The sequence below is a fragment of the Platalea leucorodia genome, assembly GCF_965183815.1.
Source record: "Platalea leucorodia genome assembly, chromosome: 2".
NCBI lineage: Eukaryota > Metazoa > Chordata > Aves > Pelecaniformes > Threskiornithidae > Platalea > Platalea leucorodia.
The window spans coordinates 70,588,215-70,615,493 of NC_138824.1; the positions used below are offsets into that span (position 1 = coordinate 70,588,215).

General features: G+C 44.9%; 1 protein-coding gene across 1 annotated transcript in view; it reads right to left on the minus strand.

Moving 5' to 3' along the window:
- Positions 1–23,370, minus strand: part of NPAS2 (neuronal PAS domain protein 2) — a 54,211-nt gene extending 30,841 nt beyond the window's left edge. Inside the window, exons 1-6 of the mRNA XM_082334404.1 lie at positions 23,324–23,370; positions 17,931–18,079; positions 14,739–14,830; positions 11,356–11,445; positions 5,532–5,652; positions 4,405–4,518 (exon numbers count right to left, since the gene is read on the minus strand). Of these exons, the coding sequence (XP_082190530.1) occupies positions 4,405–4,518; positions 5,532–5,652; positions 11,356–11,445; positions 14,739–14,830; positions 17,931–18,079; positions 23,324–23,355 (598 nt within the window). The 5' untranslated portion in view covers positions 23,356–23,370. The remainder of the gene's footprint in view (positions 1–4,404; positions 4,519–5,531; positions 5,653–11,355; positions 11,446–14,738; positions 14,831–17,930; positions 18,080–23,323) is intronic.
- Between the last annotated feature and the right edge of the window lie 3,909 nt (positions 23,371–27,279).

Here is a 27,279-nt window from a genome sequence, read left to right on the forward strand (position 1 = left end):
TGTCACCTCAGAAATAGGATACCAAAGCCAATATTTGGTTATATAATTATGAGAGATCTTTTTCTGTTTACAAACGTACAAACAATTTTCACAGGAGGGATAAATCCAGCCCACCTTATCTTTTCTTATCAGAGTGAGCTATTAAGCGGCTTTGTAAAATAATTTAGTCTCACTTAATTTGACATTTTATACTGGGAGCTAAGCACTTCCTTGGATTTTTGGGAGGGTTATCTTTATTACTTGTCTCCCCTCTCAGCCTTCAGGCAAAACTGGATGGGAGCCGCTGCGTTATTCATTGGTGATGCTGACATGACTCTGCCCCTTATCAGGTACTGCTGGTCAACAGGTACAGTGGTGGCACTCGGCTCCCTCAGATGTTGGCATATGTTCATCTCTCTTGTTAAAATCTGGACTACAGGACCAGAACCTGAAATATATAAAATATTGGAAAGAGTTCCTATTTGCAAATTAAAAAAAGCCCTTTTGCTCTGAGAGCAAGTAGGCATTTCTCATAGAAGCAAAGAGGGAACTCCACCTTCCTCTTCTGAGTGGCCCATGGGCCACCTCCCCTCCTCTCAAGGGACTACTGAGTCTTTACATCAGGTTATAGTCCTGCTTTTCTCATTGAAGCTTAATTAATGATGATTATATAATCCTCCCAAATGGAAAATCAAATCTTTTGTATTTGATTTAGCACAGCCAGTGACTCATGCAGTCGCTCTGCACAGCTCACATCATTGCTGTTTCGCTGGTCGGCCGCTCTCGCTTGGGCACGGCTAATTTGAGGGCGGTTCGCTCATGTGCAGGCAGCTCGTGTCACGTGTCTGGTGTAGATGCAGCTGCAGAAATGTCCTTGCAGCAGGGGTTACAGAGTATGGCCTCCGCACACCATCTCTGGGACCAGCCCAAGCGTGGACCCTCCTGCTAACCCTGGCACCGGGCCGTGCAGCTCCTCTAGCCTCCAGCTATAGCTGAGCCCAGGAGCTCTAGGGACAGCGATCTTCTGAAAGGCTGAACACATGCCGTGAGCTACGTGAACTTTCCCAGGCAGTATCTGGGGCTTGCACATGCATCTCCCTGCCCCTTCTTGGATGGGGGAAAGGTGCTAGTGACTGCTCCTCTGGGGGAGCAGCATGGGTTCACTGTAGGTTGTGCATGATCTGGCTCCCTGATGGCAATCCTGGTGACAATTCACCTTGATAGATATCAGGTATTTGTTCTGCTTTAGCAAAAAAAATTCTCTTTGGCATCTCAGTACAACGGCCTTTAAAGACCCAGAGCTCCCATGAAAGTTAGGGAGAGCAGCTAAGCCCCTAACTGGCTTTCTAAGCCTCAGTCCTTCAAATTAATCCATTCAAAACCACCCCTATATGATGTTCTCAGCCATAAGTCACAATGCGATTAACGGAGAAGGTATGAGGGAGGAGGGAGGGGGGCAAGGTCACTGGGACCCCAGCACGCATGACCCCCTTTCCCCAAGCACCACCATTATACGAGCAATGAGCAAGGTTAAGTGAGAAGGTGAAAGATTTGTCAGGACTGTCACTGCCACAACCCTACATTAATGAGAATGGAATAGTTAAGTATCCTGATGGGATCCAGCCTGCCCAGGGATAAAAGAGCCTCCCCAGCCACAGGGGCTCCAGCGCAGAGGCAGGGCGGACTCAGAGTACGCTCAGCAAACCATTGGAAACAAAGGTAGGATTTGGTGTCGGGCAGCTGAAAAGGAACGGCAGAGATTTGTATTTAGAGAAGAACATCCTGTATCAGTCTCCCACGTGTAAAAACATGCTCACACTTCCACTGCTGTGAAAAGCTACAGGGAAAAGCATTCTTGAATACATTCATAAGGATCGTCTCCTGCTAATTAAGCTTAATTTGCAATTTCTGTCTTTCTCCCCCCACAGTATGCTCAACTAACTCTTTTCTTATCTTTAGCTTAGCTTCCTTCCTCCACAAACACCTCCGAAAAGCAGGATTTTGGGCCAGCTGATCCTACGCACGTAGGATGAGCGCTGCCCCGAGAGTGATACATCTCTCCCCCACCACCCTTCCCACCGCTGTCTTTCTTGCCTGCTTGGCCTGGCTGGGGCTGGCTGGAGAACAGGTATTTATTTAATGGGAGGAAGAAGAGAGCAATTACTGTCAGGGCTGGCAGCTGACAGCCCCAGGGTGTGTGGACTGGCAGGACAGTGCCGAATAACGGGGTGCCCTGGGGTGTGGGGGGCCAAGCAGAGGTGGGAATCCAGCCCACCACTGTGCCCATCAGATGCTCAAAGGTGTCCGTGCCGCAAGTCCCCCTGCCAAAGCACAGCTGCTTGCCCCCAGCCCTGGGGCTGGAAAGCTGCGTTCGTACGGTGCTTGCTGGAGCTGATGTCCCCCATGCCTTGCGCAGGGTGCAGCTGGCTGACGCAAGAAGCCCGGTGGAGCTAACAACAGCCGCTTCGGAGGTTTGTACCCTCCTCCGTCTGCTCACTCTGTCCTTGGCCCAAGGTTATCAGCTCCCAAGCAAACAGTTTGCTGCTGCTACATCGCGAGTATGGTGCACTCGCTTCCACCTTTGCTGGGAGGTGGTTTTGTGGCTGGATTAGGAGCCAGGCTGGCGGGGTGACCATGGGGGGACACTTGTGACCATGGGGGTGACCCCCAGCTAAGGGGGAGCAGTGCTGGGGACACTTGTGTCTTGCACTGGTGAAGCAAGTATTTCCACTAGGCTCTGCACTGAACCAGGGAGACTAGTGAAGATGGGCAAGCTGCCGTCCTGCGATGGGGAGAGGGGAAGGGCCAGGAGGCACCATCTCACAGAGCGGGGGCAAGGGCCGTCCCTCCCTACCCACCAGAGGGTCAGACTGCAGCAGCGACGGGAAGAAATTGGAAGAGACAAAACAAAGTAGAAGATATAGAAAAAGGTAGCACAAAGGAAAAAAAAATATTGAAGCAGAAAGCACGTGTCCTATTTGAAAGCTATAAGCTGGGGTCTTTGGAAAATGATTTGGTGTCTTCTGAAATCAGTATGTTCCCGTTTAGTTTATATGCATTAAGCTAGGGAAGATATCTGTAATGCAAGTTTTATCTTTCTTCTGAGAAATAGCCACTGATACAAATGCTGGGATATGAAATCCTAACGGGTAAAAGGGCAATATTAAGGTCATGCCAAAATAAAAGGCTGAAAATCCTTGAAGAAAATGGATCAGAAATTCCCCTGGTAGAAATGTATCCGTATGAGTCAGCACCTGAAATCCGGTTTCTGCTCTAGAAAACAGAACAGCTTGGTGCGCGCGTCTGTCAGGCAGCCGCGTTTCTCTTCATTCAAACTAGAAAGCATACAGGCAGTTACATTTTTTATACAAATAAAGCCTCAAATCAGATGGCACCAAACAAGAAATACATATCTTCATCCTGCATGTAGGTTTCTATTCTAGTCATGTGGAGCAAGAGCAGAAAGTTAAACGGGGACAGGGACATTTTTTTTCGCAGTGTGGCATGCGGTTTTTGGAAAGCACGGTGGGGAATTTTTTGCTGAGGATGACCTATTTGGAACAATACCAGCAACTTTGGAAATGCCACTCTGGAGTTCAATCAGGCAAGTAACTAAAGCAAACTTGGGCAGGCAGGAGAAGGGAAAGTAATAAAAGAGTATTTCATTTCTGACACTAATGGCCGTGCAGCAATCTGTTTGTTGAGGAACAGGCGAGGTGGAAATCTGCTCTTCATCCCTTGAAAGATGGTTTCCCTAGACTGACTGTGGTGCATTAGCGACTATGCTGACTGTATTTCTTTCCTTTTTTTTTTTGGAGAGTATTGGGTTCTGCAGTGCTGGAGAGGAATGTAAAATGGCAGCTGGAGAGGGAGGCGGGTGGAAGCGCCCTCAGCCACTCCGATGCCAGCAGCAGGGGACCCCTCCCCGCAGCGTGGGGCGGTGGGTGCAGGCACTCAGGTACGTGGTGCTCCCCAAAATTTTCCGGAGAATGGTGAAAGGGCAGATTTGGCAGATTATCGGTTCTGGCACAGAATTTGTGTTTAACGTAAGCCGGCAGATAAGGTAGCAAGCTTATTATTCAGCTAATAGGTACAGTCTTAGCACGCAGCATTAGTGAGCACAAACAAGCCCTCCTCTGAACCGGTCACTATTTGCAAACTTACCCAGAGTCCAGGATCACTGCTAACAAGTGAAGGGCAGTAACAAAAGCAACTAATACAATTTCAGTCTTCGTAGGTATTCGTCCAGCTTTTGCAAATCAGCTATGAGATCCGTGTGAAGCAAAATTTGCCCCATAATGTTAAAAATAGTCCTTTCAGTTAAAAGCCTGTCTTGTTCAATGGAGCAATACTTATATTACTATAAGTATATAATACTATATACTATATAGCTAAAGTAACATGTATACAACAATCAAAGCTTACCATTGCTGTAAGACCGAAAATTTCCTACAAATTTTATGTATTCATAGGTTGGAAATTCCTTTGGGTTCAAACTTCCTCTCAGAAGATGACAGTAAAACTCTAGTTCATTGTCAGCTGGATTGTTAAAAGAAGAAGACGAAGAAATAAATATACTATTTAAGCTAAACACAACCAACGGTGTCTTCCAACCCCAATCTTGCAACTGGCAGCACGAGAGCAGCTTGTTACCACTCAGAGTCCTATACCCCGATGTGCTACACCTTGCAGGATCAGAGCCTCTGCAAGGAAGCGCCTTGCAGGGCCGCAGGTTGTTCAGCGCTGTGCCCAGGTCTGCCTGCAGCTCAGGGACAGCCTTCGAGACTGACTCGCCCTTCTCTTACACCACCTGCATCACGGGAGTTACACTGCCATAGCATCGGTGTAGAGAACGAGAGAATTACATCCTTCATTTATAGCTTTTTTTTCCCTATTTAGGCTGTCCATGACTCACAGCTGTTCCACATTTTGTGTTGGAAAACTATGCCTAATTACCTCAAAATATCTATTAAATTAACTTTGGCATATTAGCTATCAGCTGCAGGTTTTGTATATACAGTAGATTAAGCAGCTGTACATCTTGCATTATCGTATGTTTTCTGGTTTCCTATGCCTTACCTCCTAGAGTGAATAAGGGTGAGGCAAGTAAAAGGGTTTTTATGAAAAACAAAATTCAATTTGAAAACGAATTACAGTGATTTTACAGATACTTTTCAACTATAACGCAAACCAAAGGTGTGCGACATTAACATATCTCTGAACAGCATCTTACTTGAACAGGCTGAAATATCAATTAAGATGTGATTTGTCTCAGACAAACTCTCAGTTTCCACCAGCTAACCTATTTTCCTTAGCTGTCTCAAAAGATACGATGTTTAATAATTAACATAAGTAGTCTTAGCCTAGTAAAATAAAGGCAATGAGTTTCATTTAAAAATAGTACCAAAGGTTCAATCCACGTGGCAAGATCTTTTTAAAAGGCTATGAACCTAAGTTTTATATTGCACATCACATAAAAAACTCTTTGTGAGAGAAAATTTTTATCCTGCCCATGCTTTTTCATTTACCGGGAAAGATAAAAAAAAACTTACTTTTTAGGTAATCCGATGAGGCAGAATCTGTCATAAGCATACAAGAAGATAACATCTTATAAATTTCTGAATGTTCTTGTTCTGGGAGGAAATTTAACAAATTCTGATCCAAGACATCACACTGCAAAGAAAAAGAACCTCTGAGAAAAATAGAAATATCACGACGAGCAACGCTCGCAGAGATGCGCAGCAATGCGGATACGAAGCCTGTGGCAGTCGACAGTTTTCCCACTGACTTCCAGGGACTCCTGAGAAAGCCTAAACCAGGGGGGAACTGCTGGGCAAACCCAGTGGCCGCTTCTCTGTGGGCCAGTTCTCAGCACTCAGCGATGCTCCTCTAACATTTCTCAGAGACTGTCAGATGCATTGGGTATGTCCATACAATTAGATGATGGGACCTGGGAGTGAGCTGGAAAATGGGCGCCTGGCTCCTCGTACTGCTTGCCAGCTCCATGCATGGCGCTGTTGTGGATCATTTCAGCTTGCGCTCTCCTCAGCAAACCCTGACTAGTGGGAGCAGTGGGGCTGGGAGTCACCCTGAGCCACTGGACCCAAGAGCAGGGTCAGTCCTGGATCCAGCCCCACCTGGAAGGTGGGAGCAGGGAGAAGGGGACTCCCCGGTCTGGACATTGCTTTGCAGCAGCAGTAGTTAGTCCCCAGGGACGGGGGCTTCACGGTGCCATGGGCACAAGCCCTCTGGCCTGCCATGAGCTGAATGCCCGGGTGTCTCCAGCCCCATGGTCAGCTGGCACAAACCTGAAATCCATCCGAAATCTAGGTACTGAGATTTGGGAATGGAAAGAGGAGGTGGATTTGTGCAAAAGGCCATGACTGGACCAGGGTGGAGAAGACAAGAGTCTGTCACAGGGCTGCCAAGAGGAAGGTCTCACTGTGTTCAGCATGGTGACTCACTTAATGCTAGAAGAGCACATCTGAGAGGAAGTCCTGAGCTAAAGTGACCCTCTCATGGCATTGAGTTACATCCATCCCACTTGAGACTACCTCGGGCTGAGCTGGCACACTGACACAGCTTCGTGTGTCGTCAGAGCAGCTGCTATCAGACTGTACGGTCGTGTTGAAAATGTGTTAGCCCTGTATGAGACTGGTAGGTTATTAATCATCATTTATTTATGTATTTACTTATGATTATGCTTTGGTTTCCCTCTGCTTTCCACCCATGCCTGCTGTTCTTGTGGAATTCCTGTTTAGAGTAGTGAAATGCATCGAGTATACTTTGAAAATCAGAGTGCTATGCTTTATACACTTATCTTGATGTGATAATATATTACCTTAGATTATTCAATTATAAGTATTACATGTGCTCATTACTTGAATATTCCTTTTGTGATGAATACTTGAAAATTATTCTTGTGACTTTAGTATATACCTTATTAATATGCATCCTACTGATACTGCATGTAATTCAGTTTTTATATATATATATGTATCTAAACATTATATTTATATTTACACAAAATATAGTACATTGTTCATGTAATTTTGGGCATATGAAGAAAGAGCACCTGATGGGAAACTGCAGTGGTGCAGTTTTTGTTCAAGGCTTACGGTACAATCTCAGAAAAGTACTTTTTCCTTCTCTGTTCCTTTTCTACCTGTAAATGTTAGATAATGATACATATCCACCAGTTTCACAGAAGTCTTATGGGGGTTAATTAATCTCCCATCCACTCAGCAGTAGCTGCAAGAGGACTAGATGTGAGCTGCCACCGCTCCTCAAACACATTATTGCTTCTTCAGTGACCTGAGGATGTGCCACCTTTTGTCTCCATTTTGTAACCAAGCTCTGATCCCAAACCTATTATCGGTTTTGCAGTGTCGTTTCCATTTAAGGGGATAGCTGCAGAGGCCTGCGACTACATGTATGGTAGGAGTTGCAAGACTTTTGTCCCACACACTCCTCAGAGCAACCTCCTGCCCAGGGCACCAGCTATTCATTGATTTGCAATTCCTGGCATTTATATTTTTTGCCGCCGTCATGTACCATATCCAGAATTTAATGTTTGGTTTGCATCTTTTCTGTTAGGGAATGCCAATTTGTTTTAAATGGGTATGAAAAAAATGATAAGGTATCTACTTCTTACTGTGTTTCACAACTCTTGTCTCCTGCAGAGCTTAGGCACACCTGCAAAGCGGCGCACGGAACAGAATTTCTGGATCTTGTACATATCAAGACTCCAACAATCTTCTTGAATCAATATGTCAATCAAGAATATATGGACAGGTCAAATAGAGAGAAGGATGCAAATATTCCATGGTCTCGCTGGAGCTGTAGGAAATGCCAGGCAAGCAATTCAGAGCTAATTCTGCGCCAGACCCAAAGAACAGACATCTAGTGCCATGGGAAAAAGGTGACCAGAGAGATGGACAAAATTTGATCACCGCAGACAAAACTGTATCGGTTGGAGAAGAATGGTTTGCAGCTTTGTCTAATTATTCTAATTATTCTGCAGTGGGCAGTTCTGCCCTGCTGGCAGACACAGCCACAAAGCATTGCTGAATGAAACAGGCAAAGCGGATAAAAGATAAATTACAGTGACTGTGGGTAGAGTGGTTAGATGAACTACGTTAATGCATATTTGTGCTGCTGAGCTTGGAATCTACTCTGCACCTTGGAATCTGTGGATCCGGCTAACAGAAACTTCTGAGTATTTAGCCCTGATAGCTATGGCAGACAAAGGAAGAACAGCTTTGCATACATGGATGCTGGTCTGTTCTAAAACCAATACACAGTAAATTAATCCCAAGTTCTGCAGTCATTTGATGTATAGCTTAAATATCTGTGCAGTTTCAACAAAACAGCTATACTCCAAAATGGAGCTCCTTCCTCACCTTTTCATTGCTTTTTGGGGGGTGAGGAGGCAATATGGTGAGTTATTCCTGCTGCAGGGAAAAAAAGCAGGGGAACTGAGCAACATGATCACTACAGGAATGGGAAGGTGGAGGGCTGCAAATGAGACAGGCTTCTTTCCCAGTAACCCCCAAAAAATCAAGGTAGTTCTGCCCTTGTGTGCTGGGATTTGGCCCCTATATCAATCTCTATATCCTGCAGTGATGCCCATTGCTATCCTGTAACAGCAATGCAGCATGCAAAACTTTTGTGTGCTATAAGGTGCTATGTGCTGGATTTTTCCACCTTGACATTTAGCTAAAGCACCCAGCACAGCAGAGCAGCTGCCTGAGCTTCACCTGGGGGTCCCTGGGGAGAAAGAGCCCCCCCAGGAGAAGCTCAGCCCTGCCAGGGACCTCCTGCCTTTGCACAGCCGCCTCCCCGCTGACCCGCAAGGAGCCCCACATGGGCAGGCGCTGAGCACAGGCCCCTCAGCTACGGGACTAAAGCTGGGTGAGATGGACACCACTCTCCCAGTCCATGAGCAGGTGCAGTACCTTCTGCCTGAGACCATGGACAGGCAACGTCCATGAGAAAGCTGCATCTTCTCCTGTAGGTTGGAAATAGTCACTCTGCCACCCGTGTTTCACTGTTTCACTTGGCAAAGCAGGCAAGAAGGGACAGGGAGGACCCTCCTCTAGAGACCTGCAGAGTCTTGGGGTTGTAGCGTACCATCTGACTGGCAAACGCTATGAGTTGTGACCAGATTTCCAGGAGTCCACTTCACTTCAACTATAGTCAATCTTACCATGTGAGCTAAACCTCTCTTTGCAGCAACTCACCCTAGGAGTAGCCTCCAGATCTTGTAATAACAAACTATTTAGAATTACAACAGAGGAAGTTTGTGTTTGAAAATGCTCTGTGGAACTTAGGGAAGCTGTGTTAAGGAGAATTGGATATATTTGTTCTCAGCACCAGAGTCTTTCATGATTTTAATGAAAGAAAATACATCAGATTTCTTGATAGGGGCCCTCAGAGAGCCCTGCTCTGCTTTCTGCCCAGTTTTGCTTCCCTTTCAGTGCTCAAAGCAGAAGATTTGCAGAGTATTTTTTTCCCTGCAGTCACAGAAGAGAAACAATTGGCATTTTGTCCCTCAAACAGTGACTGAATTTAGCTTACAAATAGATCCCGGAGGTAAACAAAATAAGCCACATAGATTTTCCAGATAGCACTCCGATCAGTTTTAAAACTTAAAAAGACCTATGGAAAGGGCAGCATGGGACTGAAACACCCAGAGTGCACCGAACTGCACACTCAGCTGGGCCCCTGCCCATGGCCGTAGCGATGTGCCAACCTCGGGCAGGCAGAAGCCTTTATTGCTTGCTCAGTTGCGGTCTCTGGGATGCACCCGGTCACTCTGCACGCGTGGGCTGGTGGGGCAGTTGTTAACCATTATCACTCCATCAGCTCCGAGAAGGTCTGTGGGAACGCCTGCTCCACCTCCAGCCCTGGCAGGCTGGTCCCTGGCTTGGGCCGCTCTGTGCTGCTTCTGTGCGAATAAAAAATAATGGCCATCCTTGTCCTTGTTTTGGGCAAAGATTATCACAGAAGGTGTGACTTTGGGAGGGAAAACCAATTTAGTTTCTGATGGTCCAACTCAGGAATTATGAATTTGCATCCACCCATGTTCAGCCAGGGCTTAAGGTTTTAGGCACAGGGAGTGAAATGTGTCTTCCTAAAGAGCAGTAGTTTCCCGCAGCAGATCTACCATCACCACTGAGAATCAGTATTTGGAAGGGATAGCAATAAAACCCCCAAGTCATGAAAGACAAAGAAATTCCATGGAAATCAGGACGTGTATGAAGACCCAACAGATTGCATGCAGGACAGGGCTTTCTCTGCCTTTGAAGTGAAGGCAAATATCAGAAAACAGTCAACTACTGGTTTTCTCAACTGTTGAGGATTAAAGAAAACTGAAATAGATAGATTCGGTTCAATCTGTTGTTGCATAGCAATATTCTTGCATTTACCAGGAGCTGCCGTCTTTCATCAAGTTTCTTTCGTCTCAGAAGAAAATAATTTTTGTTCATATTACAGCAAGGTAGTGTGTGTGAAATACATTTGTCTGGGTGGAAACCATAACACGTATTTGGTGAAAAAGTAAATGAGAGAAAAAGAATTGTAATTTTCCTAAGAACATGGGGGGGGGTGGTACAATAATGATTTGGCAGCTATTTTTTTCTCCTGGGCATGTATTTATTTGAGGCCAAGCTACTAAAAATGAGTGCGAGGATTAATCCTTAATTATTGTGCCATTTCTCCTAAAGCAGCCTTAGCAACAGGAGCAGGGTTCAGGCAGTCCCTCTCCCCTGCTCCTCCAGCCCAAGGCAGCACACGCAGGAGCGTCTCCCACAGCAAAACCCAGCAGCCCGCAGATAAAGCAAGCCCTATGTGCCGGACCCGAGCGCCGAGCATCGGCTCCACCAGCACCTCCCGGGAGCGGGGTGTGCTCCCCTTGGGAAAGCACAGCTGAGCTGCAGGGACAGCTCGGCAGCAGCCCCTGGCTCACTCTGGATTCAATGGTGGTTTTGTCCTTTACCTCCCTGGGAGCAGAATAAGGCCCTTAACAAGCTCCTCGTCAGGCTGCCAGTGGCAATGGTGCTATTCTCTGCTAGCTTAGAAATCAGAGATGGAAAAGATCAGGCAGGTCACCCTGTCCCTCTCCTGGCCAGAGTATTCCCGCAGAGCTTTTTCCATTCAAGCCGAAGTGCCTCATAGCAACAAGAACCTGAAGGGTATGAATCAGATGGAGAGAGAGCAGAGCTGATCAACAGCAGCGGCCAGCATAAGGCAGGGACAAAACCCCTCACCGCGTTTTCAGGAAAACACCCCCACCCCCCTTTTATGTCTGTTTCTAAAAATGCAGGGCCCAATCCTACAATGTGCAGTAGAAAAGCCGATGCCAGAATTACTCACCGGTAAATGCCCTAGAAGAGGTGTAATGCTGTCAGACACATAGATGATGCTTCCACCTGTAGTTACTGCTATAATGAAGCCATCTAATGCCTAAGGAAAACAGACAAGTGGAGAGTGCTTTAATAGGAACGAGGGGTGTAAACAGGGCGTCTCATCGCGTGTTGATCAAAACAGTTTGATTTCAGCACCATATTGTTATCGAGTTGTAGGAACGTTATCTCAAGTTGCAGAACAGTAATTCTCTGATTTTACAGTCTGATTTAACTTTTACAACGCTCTTTTTGTAGTCTAGTAAAACCTACTATTGAAGCAACAAAGGGCTCACAGGAACATTTCATGTCTCAGTTTTTAAATTAATCACACATTTTAATAATGCAAAATGACTAAGACTGGATCCCTTGGAAGTTATTAAAATGAACGTTTGAGCTCTGTGTAAATATCAAAGGACGATGAAAGGATGCGGTCCTATCTCAAAATGGTACTTCTCTGCAAACCCCATAAATCTCAGTTTGTATTAATGTAACGTTGTATATTACTGGGCTTTCATGTAAGTAAAAGCAATGCAAATGATTAAATAATTCTTAGCCCGAGTTTTAATTGAGTGATTTATTTTAAAGGTCATGGTATTAGATTACTCATTCCAAAAGAAATTCACCCTTCTGCAGAGTTTCATCCTCACTTTGGTCCCACCTTGCGGTAAGCCCCTTCACTCCTAGGACTGCAGGGGAATGTCAGCCTCATCCCCATCCTCCACACAGGAGCAATTTCACCTTCAAAATTAGTTTCTTCTTTAGTCTGAGCTGCAAAGTTTTGAGCTAAATCTTGTTCCAAGTTAAATCTAGGTAGATTTCCAGATCCAAAGCAACATTTCACCTCCTCTGAGCAGAACCCCTCCAAAAATTAAGAGTCCACAGTAGGTGCTCAGAGACTATATTAAAACCTTCCCATTGTAACAGAGGAGTCACCGGTGAAGCTCCCAGTGCCTTCAAGTGGAGCAGGTCTGGGTCCTTCCCGTCAGTTCGCTGATGATCTGGACTCGGTGTTGCCTGCAGTGTTTGAGCAGTACGGGCACCGCAAGCATGACTGAATCAGAGCTGAGTTTGACTATACTCTAGAGGCAATACCTGGTCAGGAGACAGGCATACTGCAAACAGCCTGATCATGGTGACACGGCGTTACAAAACCTTACTGCAAACCCAGGCATGCCTCCAAGCCAAACTAGCAGTTGATCCTGTAAGCCGCAGCACATCCTTCCCCTCCCGCTGACTTCAATAAGGGAAATAATTCTGAGAACACTGGAAAATGCTAATTGTTTTTCAAAAAAAAAGGAAAACACAAAGCCTTGAATAAAGACACAAACATATGTTCCTTTTTCCAGAGAATGCTGAGCACCCACAACTATTTAAGTCAATAGGAATCTGCTGGTGCTACAATCCTTTGAAAAGCAGGTCAATAACTTATACCCCAGTAGAAGAACGTGTGTTTAGCATCTCTGAAAACCCTCCAGCTGCTATAGTTAGTTTAATTTTGTTAATCTAAGTGCAGAGAATATGTTTTTCTTTAGCGTAGTACATTCAAGCTGTTTTCTAAAGAGCGTGATAGCTGTTAACCCGTAGAAGAGAGCAGTGGTTTTACAAGGCAGCTGGATTGTGCATGTTACTATGGTGAAGGTTGTTGGTTTTGGTTTTTTTTTTTTTTTTTTAAATCAAGTCTTTATTTCATAGCCAATGCAAATTATACAAAGTGACTCACATCAGAATTTTGTGGTAAAATCAAGTCAATGTATGCATACATAATTCTATTTTTATTTACTCGCAACTGGTCCTTCCAACATTAAGAGGGCATATCCCTCTTCAAAGATTTCACTACTGCAACAGCCCTAGATGGACAAACAGAGCCTAATACCCACTCCTATGTAATCTGATGACAGCCTTTTCAATGGGGGAAGAAAAGGCCATTTTCAAGAAAGCTGTTGTATTACCGCAGTCAATTATGCTCTGATTCTTTTGAATCAGTGCTTGAAAAAACCCTTCCCGTCTTTTAATAACAGGACGGGAAAAACTTCAAGCAGTCTTGTCCAAATGTTAATAAAACAAGATTAGTAGAAAGGCAAAAAAGAAGAGAACGATGAACAGCTGGCTCAACAGGACATCCTAATACCCAATGTTATCTTGAAGGGCATGGAAAATCACAGTAGCAAGAAGGTGATTTATAAGCTGGGAAACTAAAAGCAATTGTTTTAATCTAAAATTGTGTGGCATACAAGTAGAATCAACAAAGGCCCAGCCAGTCAAGACAACTGCCAATTTATTGCTATCCAAGGGAAATATTTCAGTGCAGACTGAAGGACTTATGTACATTAAGTTCCCCTGCACTGAGATGGGAATCAGGGGTTGTCAGTGCAACGTGAGCAAAGTGTCTCTTCACACTGAACCAGAGGAGTCTCACCACAACGAACTGCAATGGCTGAGGGATCACCAGCCCCTGGGGGCCAGCAACGTGCTGTGGCTTTGTGCCACCCCTTGGTGGGTCAGGCTGCTCCCCAGCATCCCTCCCTGCCTGTGGCCAGAGCCTGGATCACGGCCCATGTTCACATCAGTTGTGGGAGGAGGAAAAGCTTGTTCGCAAAGGACATTGCGGGGCCATACAACCTCCACGTGTTTAGTATGGGAGAAGATCCTTGCTAAAGAAGGTTCTAGCTGTTACCAAGAGAGAAAAATACATTTTAGCAGCTCATTTGCATTTCATCTCGAACCTACATAAATGCCATTGAGTCACCTCCCTTCAAATCCCAGCTAGCATTAAAAGCACCTATGGTACAATTTAAAGGTAATTTAAAAACTATTATTGCAAAATAACCCTGCTCCTGTTAGAATAAAAAGTGTTTGATAAGGACCTTGAAAATCATTAGAGTGGAAGTATTAACTGTATCAAACCAAGAAGCGCTGTCAGGTTTTATCTGCTCGTAGCTAGGTGCTTATAGCACCTAGCACTAGAGGGATGCGACACTGATGCTTTTTAGGTGCTAGCCTTGCATAAAAATTAAGTAATAATAATGCCTTCCAAGAACAGGAGAAAAACTGCTGTGTGCCCTTTTTCTCACCTCTGTTTGTAAAAATAAAATGTAACCTGTGATTTGAATCTCTCCCCTGGATTGCATTTCTTGGGAGTCCCTGCGCAGCTTTGCAGGCTGCGGCAGCGTGGTGCAACGGCACTGTTGAGAGCGAAAAGCAACATGCGGGGACTCTAATCCCTCATCCCAGTCAAATATAGCAGTACCTGAAACCTTCTCTTTTGGAACTACAGATGACATTTCATTCTAGGCACATGGGCATTTCCACAACTGCTAGACAAAATTAGGAAAGGTATATATGCATGTTCACCTCCAACATCAGCTGGGTGAATTCTTCATTGCTGAGAAATGAAGGCTTCCAGTCCTGCTGAATTTCAGAAATCTCCGTCTGTGCTGAGACTTCTAGACAAAGAAAACATTGCATTTTTTTAAATTCAAAAAACCTTGTATCTTGCAAGCCTATATATGAGTTGCTATGACAAGATAGAAATCACCTTTATATTAAGAAATTGTAGTTTTCAAGCACAGGTTTTGCATACAGAGGCAATAATGACTATCTAAACTGGGCTTGATCCTGGAATGTTTTCCTCGATTTTTACTCAGCTCAGCTTGAACCAACTTCAGCGGGAGCCAGTATTCACATAGCCATTGGCCTCAATCAGCCTTACTTAGGTACTGATCAAAAGATAAAACCACTTTGCATGAAATTAAAATCAAGGCAAGGATTAGCATGTGTCAAATTGATATTTACAATTTACAGCTTCAAAATGAGGATGCCAGAGAGCCAGGGTTCAGCCTACAGCTTCTGTGCCAAATGGGGAGCAGCAAGAAAACTCCTTCAGAGGAGCCCCAAAGGGCCGTGACCCCAAACAGCAGAGGTATTGCTCCGTTCTCCAAAATGCAAGTGAAACATGAGTGTTTGCACCAGCCTTACACTGGAGCACCGGCATCTCATCCCAAATCCTGCCTGGAGGGGAGGGTCTCCTGCGCTGTCAGCCCATCGCTGCTCCCCGACAGCTTTCCGCGGAGGGGTGCAGGCGCACCGGGGTAACAAGTCACAGCTTTGCACTGAAACCGGGCACAGTACCAGGGGTAGCTGGATGCACCGTGGTGAGCTGTTTCCTTCAAAAAACAGCCACCCATGTTAGCTCTACCCTAGTAATGCATTAATAAACTTGTCAGACAGTGTTACAGGGGTCAGATCTTCTAATTTAGAGAGACTTGTGTTGGTTTTGTTCACTGCTCGCTCTGCTTGTCTAAAACTGTTCCCTCATTCAGCACTAGTAGTGAGAGGATGCTGAGCACAGCCTGTCTTCTCCTTTTGGTGCCGCCTGCTAATTAATCCTATTGATTAATGCTTCCAGAGCTCCTTACTAGGAGCACATAGGCAAACTGGCCAGAAAAATGCAAATGGCTAAATGATATTAAAGACAGTAAATTTATACCAGTGCCTGCAGATACTGTCACCTAGAAAGAAATCAAAGCCTCTGTTCAGGCTTTATTAGGGGAGATGCAGCTGTCTGCTTCTACCACCTTGTTCGACTCGCTTTCTGCACTGCTGGGGGCTGTCACTGATAGCACAGCGGCTCTCCACAGCCCCCATGGTCTTATACAGAGATTTCAAAAAGAGAGTAAGGAAAAAGAGAGATCAGAATACAGCATATTTTCAGCAGATCTGTAGCTTGGAAAAGCTGATATACACGAAGCAGTGGCTGTTCAAAGAATTACTTGAGATTTGGGAGATTCTCTGGATTATAAAGAAGGAGGCTGTTTATGAAGGAAAAAAATCTGAAAATTGACCTCCTCCACTGTTCTAACTAAAATCTTGGTTTAGCCTACTAAATGAAAGGGAAGTATGACTGAATAAACCAGATCCAAAGTATGCTGAAGATAATAATTTTTAAATGCTGATGCTTTGTATTATATTGTGTGACTACTAATCTAGTTTAAAAAATAGATAACACTTGCTTTTTTTAGCAAGTGCACAAAAATCAGTCAGCTTGACCCAACTGCTGTGGAAGGATTTGTGACTGTTAGCTTTCTTTTACCTAGTTGTTCTTCCAGAAATGAAGTGCCTTTTGGAGTAAATTCTTTGGGCTATCAGCTACACTTGTCTACACTTATTCAAATCTCATGTGATTGTTCTTTGCTTGGCTTTATAATTGAGCATATTCGCATCCTCCTTTACTCTGCCTTGGGCAGCTAAAAGAAAAAAAAATGATATGTCATTACTGTCATTTTTTAATAGGTGTATACAATTATTAAACTTTGAGATGTCCTAGTCATGCCCTCCTGTGTGAAATCATCTTGTCTGTGGCAAAAATTCATTTAAGGAGAAACTGTGCTCTAACAACAGAACCACTATAATTATTTCCTCAATAAGTTTGACATTTGTGATTCCATTATGCTGGGAGTCATGATATAAGAGTTTTTATGGCCTTTTCCGTTTCACCCAGAGCCCTCCAGGGAGCGAGGACAGAAGGTGCTGGATGAGCGAAGGCGAGCCTGGTGATGCGGTGCATCAGCTCGCACGAACCCGGTGATGGGGTGCATCAGCTCACGCGAGCCCTTTCTGCTTTGTGGGAACAGGGACGTTCCCCACGGTCACCCGCTGAAGCCTCTTCCTCACAGCGGCAGAGCAAGAGAGGCCCATTTTAAACCAATGCCCTGATTTATAAGGGAGAAGGGTTTCCACTGTCTGCTGCTGGTGGGTGTCCATGCCTCAGGGAGCCTGCATGTGCGTTCCTCTCACTGACTGGAAACTAGACCAACCAGCCTAGATCAGCAGGGTCGGAAATCTCCTCTGCCCTCTGTGAGGGCATGTGTCTAAGGGACTTAACTGTCACTGATGAGTACATTTTAAAAAATAAACTCCTGGCTTTCCAAGGCCAAACTTTACTATTGCAACGGCATGCTGTGGAAATGTGACGTAGCTTCTGCTTGTGCAAACCGGGTGAAGCACATCAGCGATCTGTGGATGCAATTTGCTGAAACCGACTTCAAAAATTGGGGCCTTTTCTGGTCTGAGTTTTCTGCTCACTGTGGAAAATTGAGTCCTACACAGTCCACTGAGGAGCAGGGGGGCTGAACAGATTGCTTCCCTGCATTTTTCTGCAGAGAATCTGGTGTGAATGCTTTGTTCTTCTGCTCAGAATACTGCAAATTTCAAGAAGGGAATCTTGCCTCTGGCCCCAAATCTCTCTTGTTCAAAGCATCCCTCTTCTTCACATGTGCTGCAGGGCACTGCTGCCCACCTTCCCTCAGTTCCTGACATTTGCCCTCTTCTCTAGCAGGTTGAGAGTCATCCTCAACTAAAGAGCAGCCAAGGAGGTGGATTTGGGCAGCACAGTGCCTGCAAATGATCTTTTTTGATGAGATAGGAAAAAAAACCACCTTATGTTGGCACTTTTAGGCCCCTTGAGCCATTCTGATAATCACTGAAGGAAACGGGATATTGTAGTAACCGTCTGGCAAGTGCATGAAGAGCTGCAGTAAATCTTACCATTGTGTTTCTGCAGAAAGCCAATGACTTTTTCCAGCACAGTAGTTTTGTCCATTTTGCGAGTGTTGCCTGGAAGCATGGAGCTGAGCTCTTTGATGAGAACATTGAACTGATCGCGCCTCTTCTTCTCAGACTTGTTACGCGAAGCCCTGTAGACAGGCGAAAAAAAAGAAGGTGAGCAGACCAAGAGGAAAAATCATCATGTACCCCCTCTTTGGAGTGTATACACATGGAAATTAGCTTGCTGTGTGCCTCAGTATGTGAAGATCAACACTGGCCTCCAACAAAGCTGCAGAGACAAGTAGGAAGCGACTGTTTCTACCTCCTGCTCTTGTGTTTGGGCCCCCTTTAGAGTCCAGCAGGGAGATGGAGGCTCTGCTCATCCTTCTGTGCTGCCTCTGGACACTGGTCGAGCCTATCAGGTCAGCATTAAGCCTGTAAGTGAAGGAGCTCTCTCCATCTCCTAGACATGTTCAGGATCTTGAAAGTTCACACAGCCTCTGAGGAGGCACTCAGAGCAAGAAGAAATAGAAATACTGTGACAACAGTAAAACTGTTCATAAAGGAGAAGAGTGGGGACTGGTAAAACTATGGGTGATACCCGTCCCTGCAGTGTTAACAGGAGAGAGGGACCCCGGTCCTGCAGCTCAGCCATTGCACTGGAGCTGGGTTGACCTAGAGGGACCTGCCCGCTTTGGTCACAGGTCCTCTGGCTACCTCCAAGCTGGCTTACAGAGAGGAACCAATCATTAAGATCAGGGACCTGAGCAGGTTGCTGCAGCTCCCATCTAGTTCATATGCCACTTAGTTCAGTCTCCCTTCCAAGGTGACAAGGGCAAGCAGGAGGGAGGGCATCAGCACATCTCATCCAGGCATGGACCAGGCCTGAGGCCAGGATGTGTTCCCAGGCCTGGGGGCTCAGAAGGGCTAGCAGGGGTCCCCTGCTTGCCCCTAATCTCTGTGTGCCACTGGGCAAATCACTTAAGGTCACAGTGCCCCGACTCTTTATGTGTAAAATGGGGACTCTGCAGCTTTCTTCACCAGTCTTGTCTGTGTTTAGCTTGCAGACTCCTCAGAGAGAGCCTGCTTCTGCTGCTGTGTTTGAAGAGCTCACAGGAAGAAGGGACCTGCTTTCATTTGGGGTGTTTTGGCACCATCATAATACTGTCATTAAGGCTGTTGATAATCTTTTCAGTGCGTGCACTACATTTTTTTTAAATTGTATGTCAACCTATACACAAGCAAGTGTTTTCTGAATTGTTCCCTTGAATACGACAATCATTCTACTTGGAGGGCATCACCCCGACTTCTGTAGCCATGTGAAAATAGAAATAAATATAACCCAGAAGGTTTTTCTGTTCTTCTGAAACATCCTCAAGCAGACAAGACTTGCCTTGTTAATTACGTAAAGATCTAAAAATCTGGTTACATGTAGACAGGAAAGAAAAGCCAAGAGGCCGGTTCTCACTCTGAGTTTCTCAGTCCCAGCTAACTCTGCTGTACCTCGTAAGCAGCTCTGGGCGCACGCTGCTGAAAATCAGAGCAAAATTTAGCCCAGCATCTACATCCCCCCCAAGGACCAGGATGGCAATAAACATTTTCAGCAGAGAAATCACTGCAGAGGCTTCTGGATGTTAGTACTGACAGAGGGGTAATTTTTGTTTGTCTTGCTCTCAACCCTGAACACACTTGGAGATACACTGGATAGAAGCCAACACTTGATTATTTTACAGCTTTGAACACAAGAGATTGGGTGGATACTGCCTGACTGATTTCAGCCTGTTCTTATTACAGTGCAAAAGGCTGTCAGAACAAGATGTGAAAAGCTCCAGCCTTATCCTATTTCTGTACAGTTCAAGGGGACGTTAAGAACATCAACATTTTACTTCCTCATAATTCAGTCCTCAGTTCATTTTAAGCTTAAAGGGCCTTGATCTCCCTGCAAATAAAATAAAACACCAACCGTCTATAAGGAAAGTGTTGCTTTTTCCAAAAAAATAAAGATGCCTTGACAGAAATATAAAGTATCTATTTTTAACACTTGACATTTTAGTCACAAAGGAAACATAAAAACTCCTCTAGTGGAAATAACTCTACCAAGATCTGAATCAATGATCACAATAAAATCTTAAATGGAAAAAAATGAGAAAAAACCCTTGCAATTAGGTAATCTAAACTATCCCTGCACAGTTGTAAATGCTTTGTTCAGTCCAGTTGTAAATGTCTTAAATAATGCAGTTTTCATCACTTCCCTTGGAAGATTATTCCCTAGCCTTGCTTACTTCACTGCTAGGGCATATCATTTACAGTAAGCCAAAACAGTCTGTCTTAATTCCATACTATTTGTCCCAGTTCTCCTCCCTCCTCGCTACTCCAAAAAAAATACAGCATATCCAAGGGGAAGAAGGAGACACAGTATGAATAAAATCTGGATTTTTAGTGAATACAGCTAAAGGCAATACAGGACAGCTTGACTTCAGAATGATCAAAACCACCCATTTAAAATGCGTTCTAAATAGCCATTTTTATTCTCTTACGTATTTGCTCCTTGTTGTCTTAAAGACAGACTGATACTTGCTGACTAGTAACCATTACACCATGCTGATTGACAATGAAATGTGGCTTTACACTAAATCTCATATTTCTTTTTGCTGTCTGGGTGGGATATGTTATATATGCATCAAAGCAAGTAACCATATCATGTACCTTCATTCAGATTCTTAAATTTACTTTTTATTGGAGTGGAAAATGGCAGGCGATAGTCCTTATTTATTAAGCACTTACTTACGGTTCACTTCAAGTTGGTTTTGGCTGGAATTTGGAATTCAATTGAATTGCAAAAAAATTATTTTAAAATAATTTACTATTAAAGCGAACTAGAAGAAGAGCAGATAGAGAAAAAAGTGCACAAAGCACGCTTTTTGTTTAAAATTACTAAACACCTAGCATCAAAGAACTGAAAATTAAATGATGGTTTCTGATGTCCAGAAGATCAGTAGACCTCAAAGAGGTCTTCGATGGTCCCAAATGTGGTGCCATCATATGCACATTTTAGTCCTAGGGTCTTTGGTGTGAAGTAGTGCCTTAGGGAGTCAGAGGATGCATAATGGGGCTCAAAATAACCAGTGTCGTGAAGGAAGAGCTATGCAGCTTGGCCAAATACTCAACACTTGGCCCAGGGGTGGAAGTGCAGGTGCTTCTCCTTGCAAGAGGACGGACCCTCTTCTCAGCGTGGGTGGGATGTCTGCGGAATACAACCTGTACATGCCTGATAAATTGCAGCAGACAGTAAATGATGTGTGTGTGTTAGTCACACTTCAAACTTGAAAAACCCAGCTCCTGGCTTGGGTCCATCCCCAAAGAGCCAGATCCAGAAAGTTCCAGTCTCACCTACTTTTTACTCAGAAAATGAGAGAACAATATTCTTGGCTTTTTCACTCCCTCTCGTGTTTCACGGCCCTGAGGGACCCAGTCCTTATACTAAATAGAAGAAAACAAAGAAAGCGTTTCCCCTGTGGCACGGGACAGATGAGAGTCCTCAGTTTTCAACACACAACAGCAAAATGTTCAGCCAATGGCTTCTCCCAAGTTTGACTCTCTTTAAAGCTTTGGAAGAAAACCTGTAGCTTTTAAATGAATCTGAACGGTTTTAGTACACTGTAGTAACTTTAGATCTTCATGAAGCCTCTCGTGATTTCAAACTTAATTTCAAATTTAGATAAGTTAGATTTATTTCTGAAACGTACCTTTCTAAATGTACTTAAATTACAATTTAAAGAAGCAATTTCCTTTTTTCATTTTCAAAGTTATGATTTTTTATCCACCTTGATAGAGGCCTGCCCCAGGGTATGACAAAATTTCCCTCCAGGAACAAATGGCATGAAAACCATACCAGATGGTGATGACAATCGCTGATAGTGAGGATACGTGTTATCCTATTTTTGTCTTATATGGATTCATTTGATGCATTTTTAAAAAAACAATTAGCACACAAATATCTTGAAGATAATCAGGCCGTAAGCATGTGAAGCAGCGATGCAAGGTGGGCTCCCTTCCCTGCTCCCCGCTTTGCGGATCCCAGGGCTCTGGGGAAGCATGATACCTCCTGCTGTGCTACACCCTCTCCAAAGAGGCGTCTCTTTGCCATGCAGCGTGGTGGCAGCAGGCATCTCTTCCCCGAATCCACCTCCTCCCCTGGCCCCAGCTGCCTGACTGATGGGCGGATGGTTGGGCAGAGCCCATGCAGAGCCGTACCCCGTCTTGGCCCTCTCCTGGGCACGAAGCCCCCCATGACGAGTGGCAGCAGCGCGGCTCCAGGGGCTGGCGCGCCCCTGGCCTTGGCTGATCGCCCCTCACAGGCCTAAGGGGATGCAGTTAGGTCAGCGTTTTGCTCCTGGTATCAAAGGCAGGCCTTCTGCAGCCTGGGGATGCGCACGTTAGGAGGAGGGAGCAAAGGGGAACGGTTGAGCTCGGTTGCAGCCTGTGCTGACCTATATTGGTGAGAAAAAGCTGCAGGGAGGAAAGAAGCGGAGAAGGAATCAAAAGAGATGAAACTGGATCAACTAGTTGTGCCTGGACTGGAAATACTCTCATTAGAGGGAACTAAGGGGAAAAATGCGGGCAACCTACGGCTCTCTCTACAGCAATTAAACTGTGGGCTGCGGTATTGATAATGCATCCAGAAAAAAAAAAACCTTGGATGCTTCCAAACAGCGTTTCTCCAGATGCCAGTCAGATCTGACGTTTTTAATAGTTTTATTGCCATGGGTCTTCTGCCTTGAAACACACCCTTCCCCTCCCCACAAAGTGTTCACAACAATTTCCCGCCAACTGGGACTTGATGGTGGAGCGCAGAATGTATGTGAATAAAGGTTTGTGCCAGCTTAGGGCTGACACAGCGCTTTTCGTGGTCTTTCTCTGCTCTGAAGGTAACTTCTGAGTGTTTTCATTACTGTGAGATAGATAGGCGTTGCTTAATAAATGACCATCATAATAGGGAAAAAACCCCACTTTTTTAGTTCTTTTGCTTTTGCAAAATGTTTTTTTTAGAAAACCCACATTTTTATCCACTCAGGAAGCTCAGATGATGTATTATAGTGGCAGGAGTATGTTGTTGGTTCTTCAGTTCTCATGTTCTGCAGTTATGTGAAAAAACCGATCAATGCCTTTGCTTTTTTGACATTTTCCACAGGAAACATCGCTATGTTATTTTCTTCTTACAGGGTAGCCAAGAATAGGAATCTGTGAGATGGCAGGTTTTCAAGTTGTGCTTGGCTGTATTTTACTCTCTCTCTCTTTGATTAATTGATTATGGATAAAGCAGCTTCTGCAGCACAAACAGTATCAAGCTCATCACAGGTTAAACAGAGAGTTATAAAAGAAAAAGTGCTCACCTCTTTGCCCTGTCTTTCTCATCTTCATCCATTAGATTGTCTAAGCAGTTTTTTCTGTTGAAGGAATGCGAGAATCATTATGAAATGTCATTTTGTTAGCTCTACTCGCAGGTTAATCTCAGAGTTGCTCTATTTCATTTTAATAACAGAGTGATAATATCCAGGTCAGATAAATGTGCCAGCAGTGCTTTATGCCACAGTCCTTGATTTTAGGAAACATCCATTGTGGAGAATGTTACTCCTGAGCGCCACGCTGGCCTTAGGGGCTCCAGCCAGGGATCAAGGCTCCCAGGCACAACATGGTATGCCAAAACCAGTCACTTCTTGGGGGATTCTTTGGTGTGGAGGTTACTCTCTGCAAACTTGCAGGCTGGATGAACCCTGGGGTCTGTCCAAGTTGAAAAGGCATTTTCAGCACCCCCATGTTCCCCCAAAAACCATGCCCAGTGCAAGAGCTGGCATCACTGATACCTCTGACTCCTCAGGTGGAGCTTCCTACTGGGAGGCTCTTCATCCTCCTCTGGGGGCCCTGACCTGAAGCCCAAAGAGACAGTCATAACCGAATTACACCCCAAATTCAAAGTGTCCTCATAAATCCTGCTGCCTAAGCTGCACTGTGAAAAAAACCTCAGTAGCCAGCAGTGGCCGACAGACGGCCTGCCTGGTGGTGCCAGCACCGAGTGTGGGGATCATGCCATCCCCATCACTCTTTTTGCTAATCTTCACTAATGTTGTGACCTGCCGTCAGGTTTACAGTCCAATTGCTCTGGCAGTTTGAGCTGTAAGGAGAAAGTACTCTGAGCGCAAGACGTTTTCATAAAGCCACAGAGTTAAAGCGGGTAAACTGGGTAAATTAAGTAAAATTTGTGGAGGCAAGGCAAAGGGAAAAATACAAGAGCAGCCCAGCTGAAGGCCGAGATCCTCAGAAACACTTGTCGCCAGCTCACTGCCCACCCTCCTTTGCTCCATGGCCTTATGAGAACGCAACGCTTGAGCCGTAACCGCTTCAGCCCAAGGAGGAAGCCCCATGCTGCTGCAGCCTCTCGTGGCACCTCGCGCCCATGTCAGGCACAAAAGCCGCGTGCTGCTGCATCCCACACAAATATTTTCCGAACTGGCAGCACAATGCTGCTACAAACGCTGGATAGTGTCAAAGCGTCATTTTCAAAGCGGCGGTGTAATGACAGGCAATGATAATGCTCGTTTCCAAAAATCAGAGTTTCTCATTTAGTGAGTCCTCAATATGTAAGATGTGAATAAAATTGGAGGAGGGGAAGAGGGAAGTTAATTGCTATGCATTATTTAAGCCCATGGTATTTTCCACATATGAGTCATGGAGGAATTTGCCTGTTTAAAGAACATTTTATAAAAAAACAAGAGTGAAAACTTATTGATAGTAAGAACAGTCGATAAATTCCCTCCTTCTGCTACTAGTTCTCTTACAGCAATATTCCACCTGCTCATTACTCAACAGTTAGCTAAGAACATGAAACTACCCTGTATTTTTTTATGAAATATAAGAGTAATGACGAATTAAAACCATGGGTCACTGATTGGAGGGTAAAGCTTCTACTTCGTGGCATTCAGCTCGTTGATGGAGAAGCATAAATAGGAAATAGGAAGGCCGAGGGACTGGGTTTTTTTGCTTGCAAAACAGCCAAGTCGGCCATATCACAATCCATATTTTAGACTAGGAAAATTTATAGAGCCAGTTAAATTTTATTTACCAGTATTTTACAAATACTTTAGGTGGTTATTCAGCCAGTCCCAGAATCAGGCTGCTAGCCCAACAACTGTGTTTTCAAATAATTCAGGCTAAAATCTAGTGAGAAAATTCAGTGTTTTTTACTGTTATTTGCTCACATCGCAACCGAAATATTCAACTATGTTATTTGAGAATAAAGGCGGCATCAGTAATATGGCAAGGGTTAGCATTTAGGGTTTTGCTGTCTTTCTTTGCTAGACCTTTGCTCAGAATGCTCTGTTGAGTGCACCCTTGTTGAATCTAGGATACAACGAGTGAAATGGGGCAGTGTCAGCAGAAGCCGCGTTCTCTGAACCCCTGAAGATCTTCCTCTACAGCACCGAGGCTGTAACAGATTCCCAGTAGAAAGCAGAAAGCTCTGGGTGGCTCTGAGGAAGGATGGGGGTGAATGGGGCAGTCAGCATCAGTGCTGCTCAGCCCTGGCTGGTTTTGAGAGGCAGAACATACCTAGTGGAAAGGGGCTTCCTACAGCTGTACTCTATAAACCATCAAGGAATTACACTGCTGGGAGGCCTCTACCCTTATGAGAGAGCAACAGGTCTAACTGGTCTGTTCTGCCAAGGATTTGGCTAGATCTGCAAAGCAATTCATGGCCAGCTTCCAGTAAACAAGGTTTCTCACTGACTGACATGAAATTCTGGACCTGCTGTGCTGTTGCTAGTGTTAGACAATATCTAATTGTCATTTTGCTTCTGTTTGCTCACACAGCAAAATCTCCAGAGCATCGTAAGCATTGCTAACAGCGTTTGCCAGTACATATGTACCATATGAAATTAAAACTGTTCTCAATAAAATAGATATGGCAGAGTATACAACTGCTGCGAACCAGTACTGCCATCCCTCTCCTGAGCCACACCAGATGCTGGCTTACACCTGGAGGAGAAACCCATGGCATGGAGCTTAGGTATGTGCTTAGTGCAACTTGTTTGCTTTACGTTATCCTCCCAGTCCTTCTGCTGGCTGGGTCCTAAATAGCAAACTGGAAATCTACTCTTTCATCCCCATCAGTGCCTGGTTTAGGAGGCAATTCTGGCTTGTTGCAATGACAGAGGCAGGCAGTAATTGCCATGGCTCTGTGCCACAGTTCCCCTGCAAAGAGATGACATAAAAAACAAGTGGCACAAGGATTTCTCAAAATTTGAACAATCCTTTCATGCTAACAAAGAGAATTTGGAAACCTATGGGTAACAACAATGTGCTGTAACTCCTGCCAATGGAGTATTTAACACTGACAGTTACATTTGGAGCTTCGTTAATATCATCATTATCAACGAGTGAAGAAGCTACCACTCAAAAAGATGGGAACTGCCTGGAATAAGGAGGAGAAAGCTCACGTACTCCCATCACGATGGTACTCAGACACACAGGAAGACACATACCCACAAGCAGGGAAGAGTGACATTTTGGAAACAAAAGACTGGCTAAAACTGTTAACCGTGTACCCCTGGCTTAGTTATCAGATGGAGAATTATAGCACAAACATCCCCCCCACATTCATTCATACAATGAATAGTTGCTTGGGAAAGAAGTAATTCAGGCAGAGTGCCAGCTCGCTCCAGGGACTCTCCAGAAGAAAGGTAGCACATGTTTATTTTGATACAGTCTATTCCCAGTGGACACAGAGCTTGCACTATAAAATTCATCTGGCACTGATCACCTTATCCTGCACTGGAAACATGTTTTTAGTGAGTTAAACTACTACTTTTCTGTGTGGGTGAGGTTGGTTTCTCTCCTTCCTGCCCCACTGCTCATAAGGATACACTATAAAATGACTGACACTCAAATGTAAGTACTCAGCTCTTGATTTCCCACTAAGTTGCCACATGGCCAGCTAATTTCAGTTCCTACAAATCAGCCTGACATTTAACAAGAATTTTCAATCGTATTTGTTTAACTCAGCTGAATTAATTCAGAGACATAAATCTCCATTAGAGGTCCTGGGACGCGCCTGGGGAAGCCTGGTGAGAAATCACAGTGCTTGTGCTCCTCTGGCTCTGTGTTGGGCAGCTGGGGGACAAGACTGGGCTTTTCCTCTCCTTCCCTCTCCGGCATGGTGGGGTGTCTGCCTCCACCACCCCACAGGCCTGCTTGGGGTATTCAGCCACTTGTCCTGCATAGGGCATGCTCAGCCCTGGGGAGAGGGGTGCTGCCCGCCATACCCTGGTGTTGCTTCCCACCCACTACAGATATA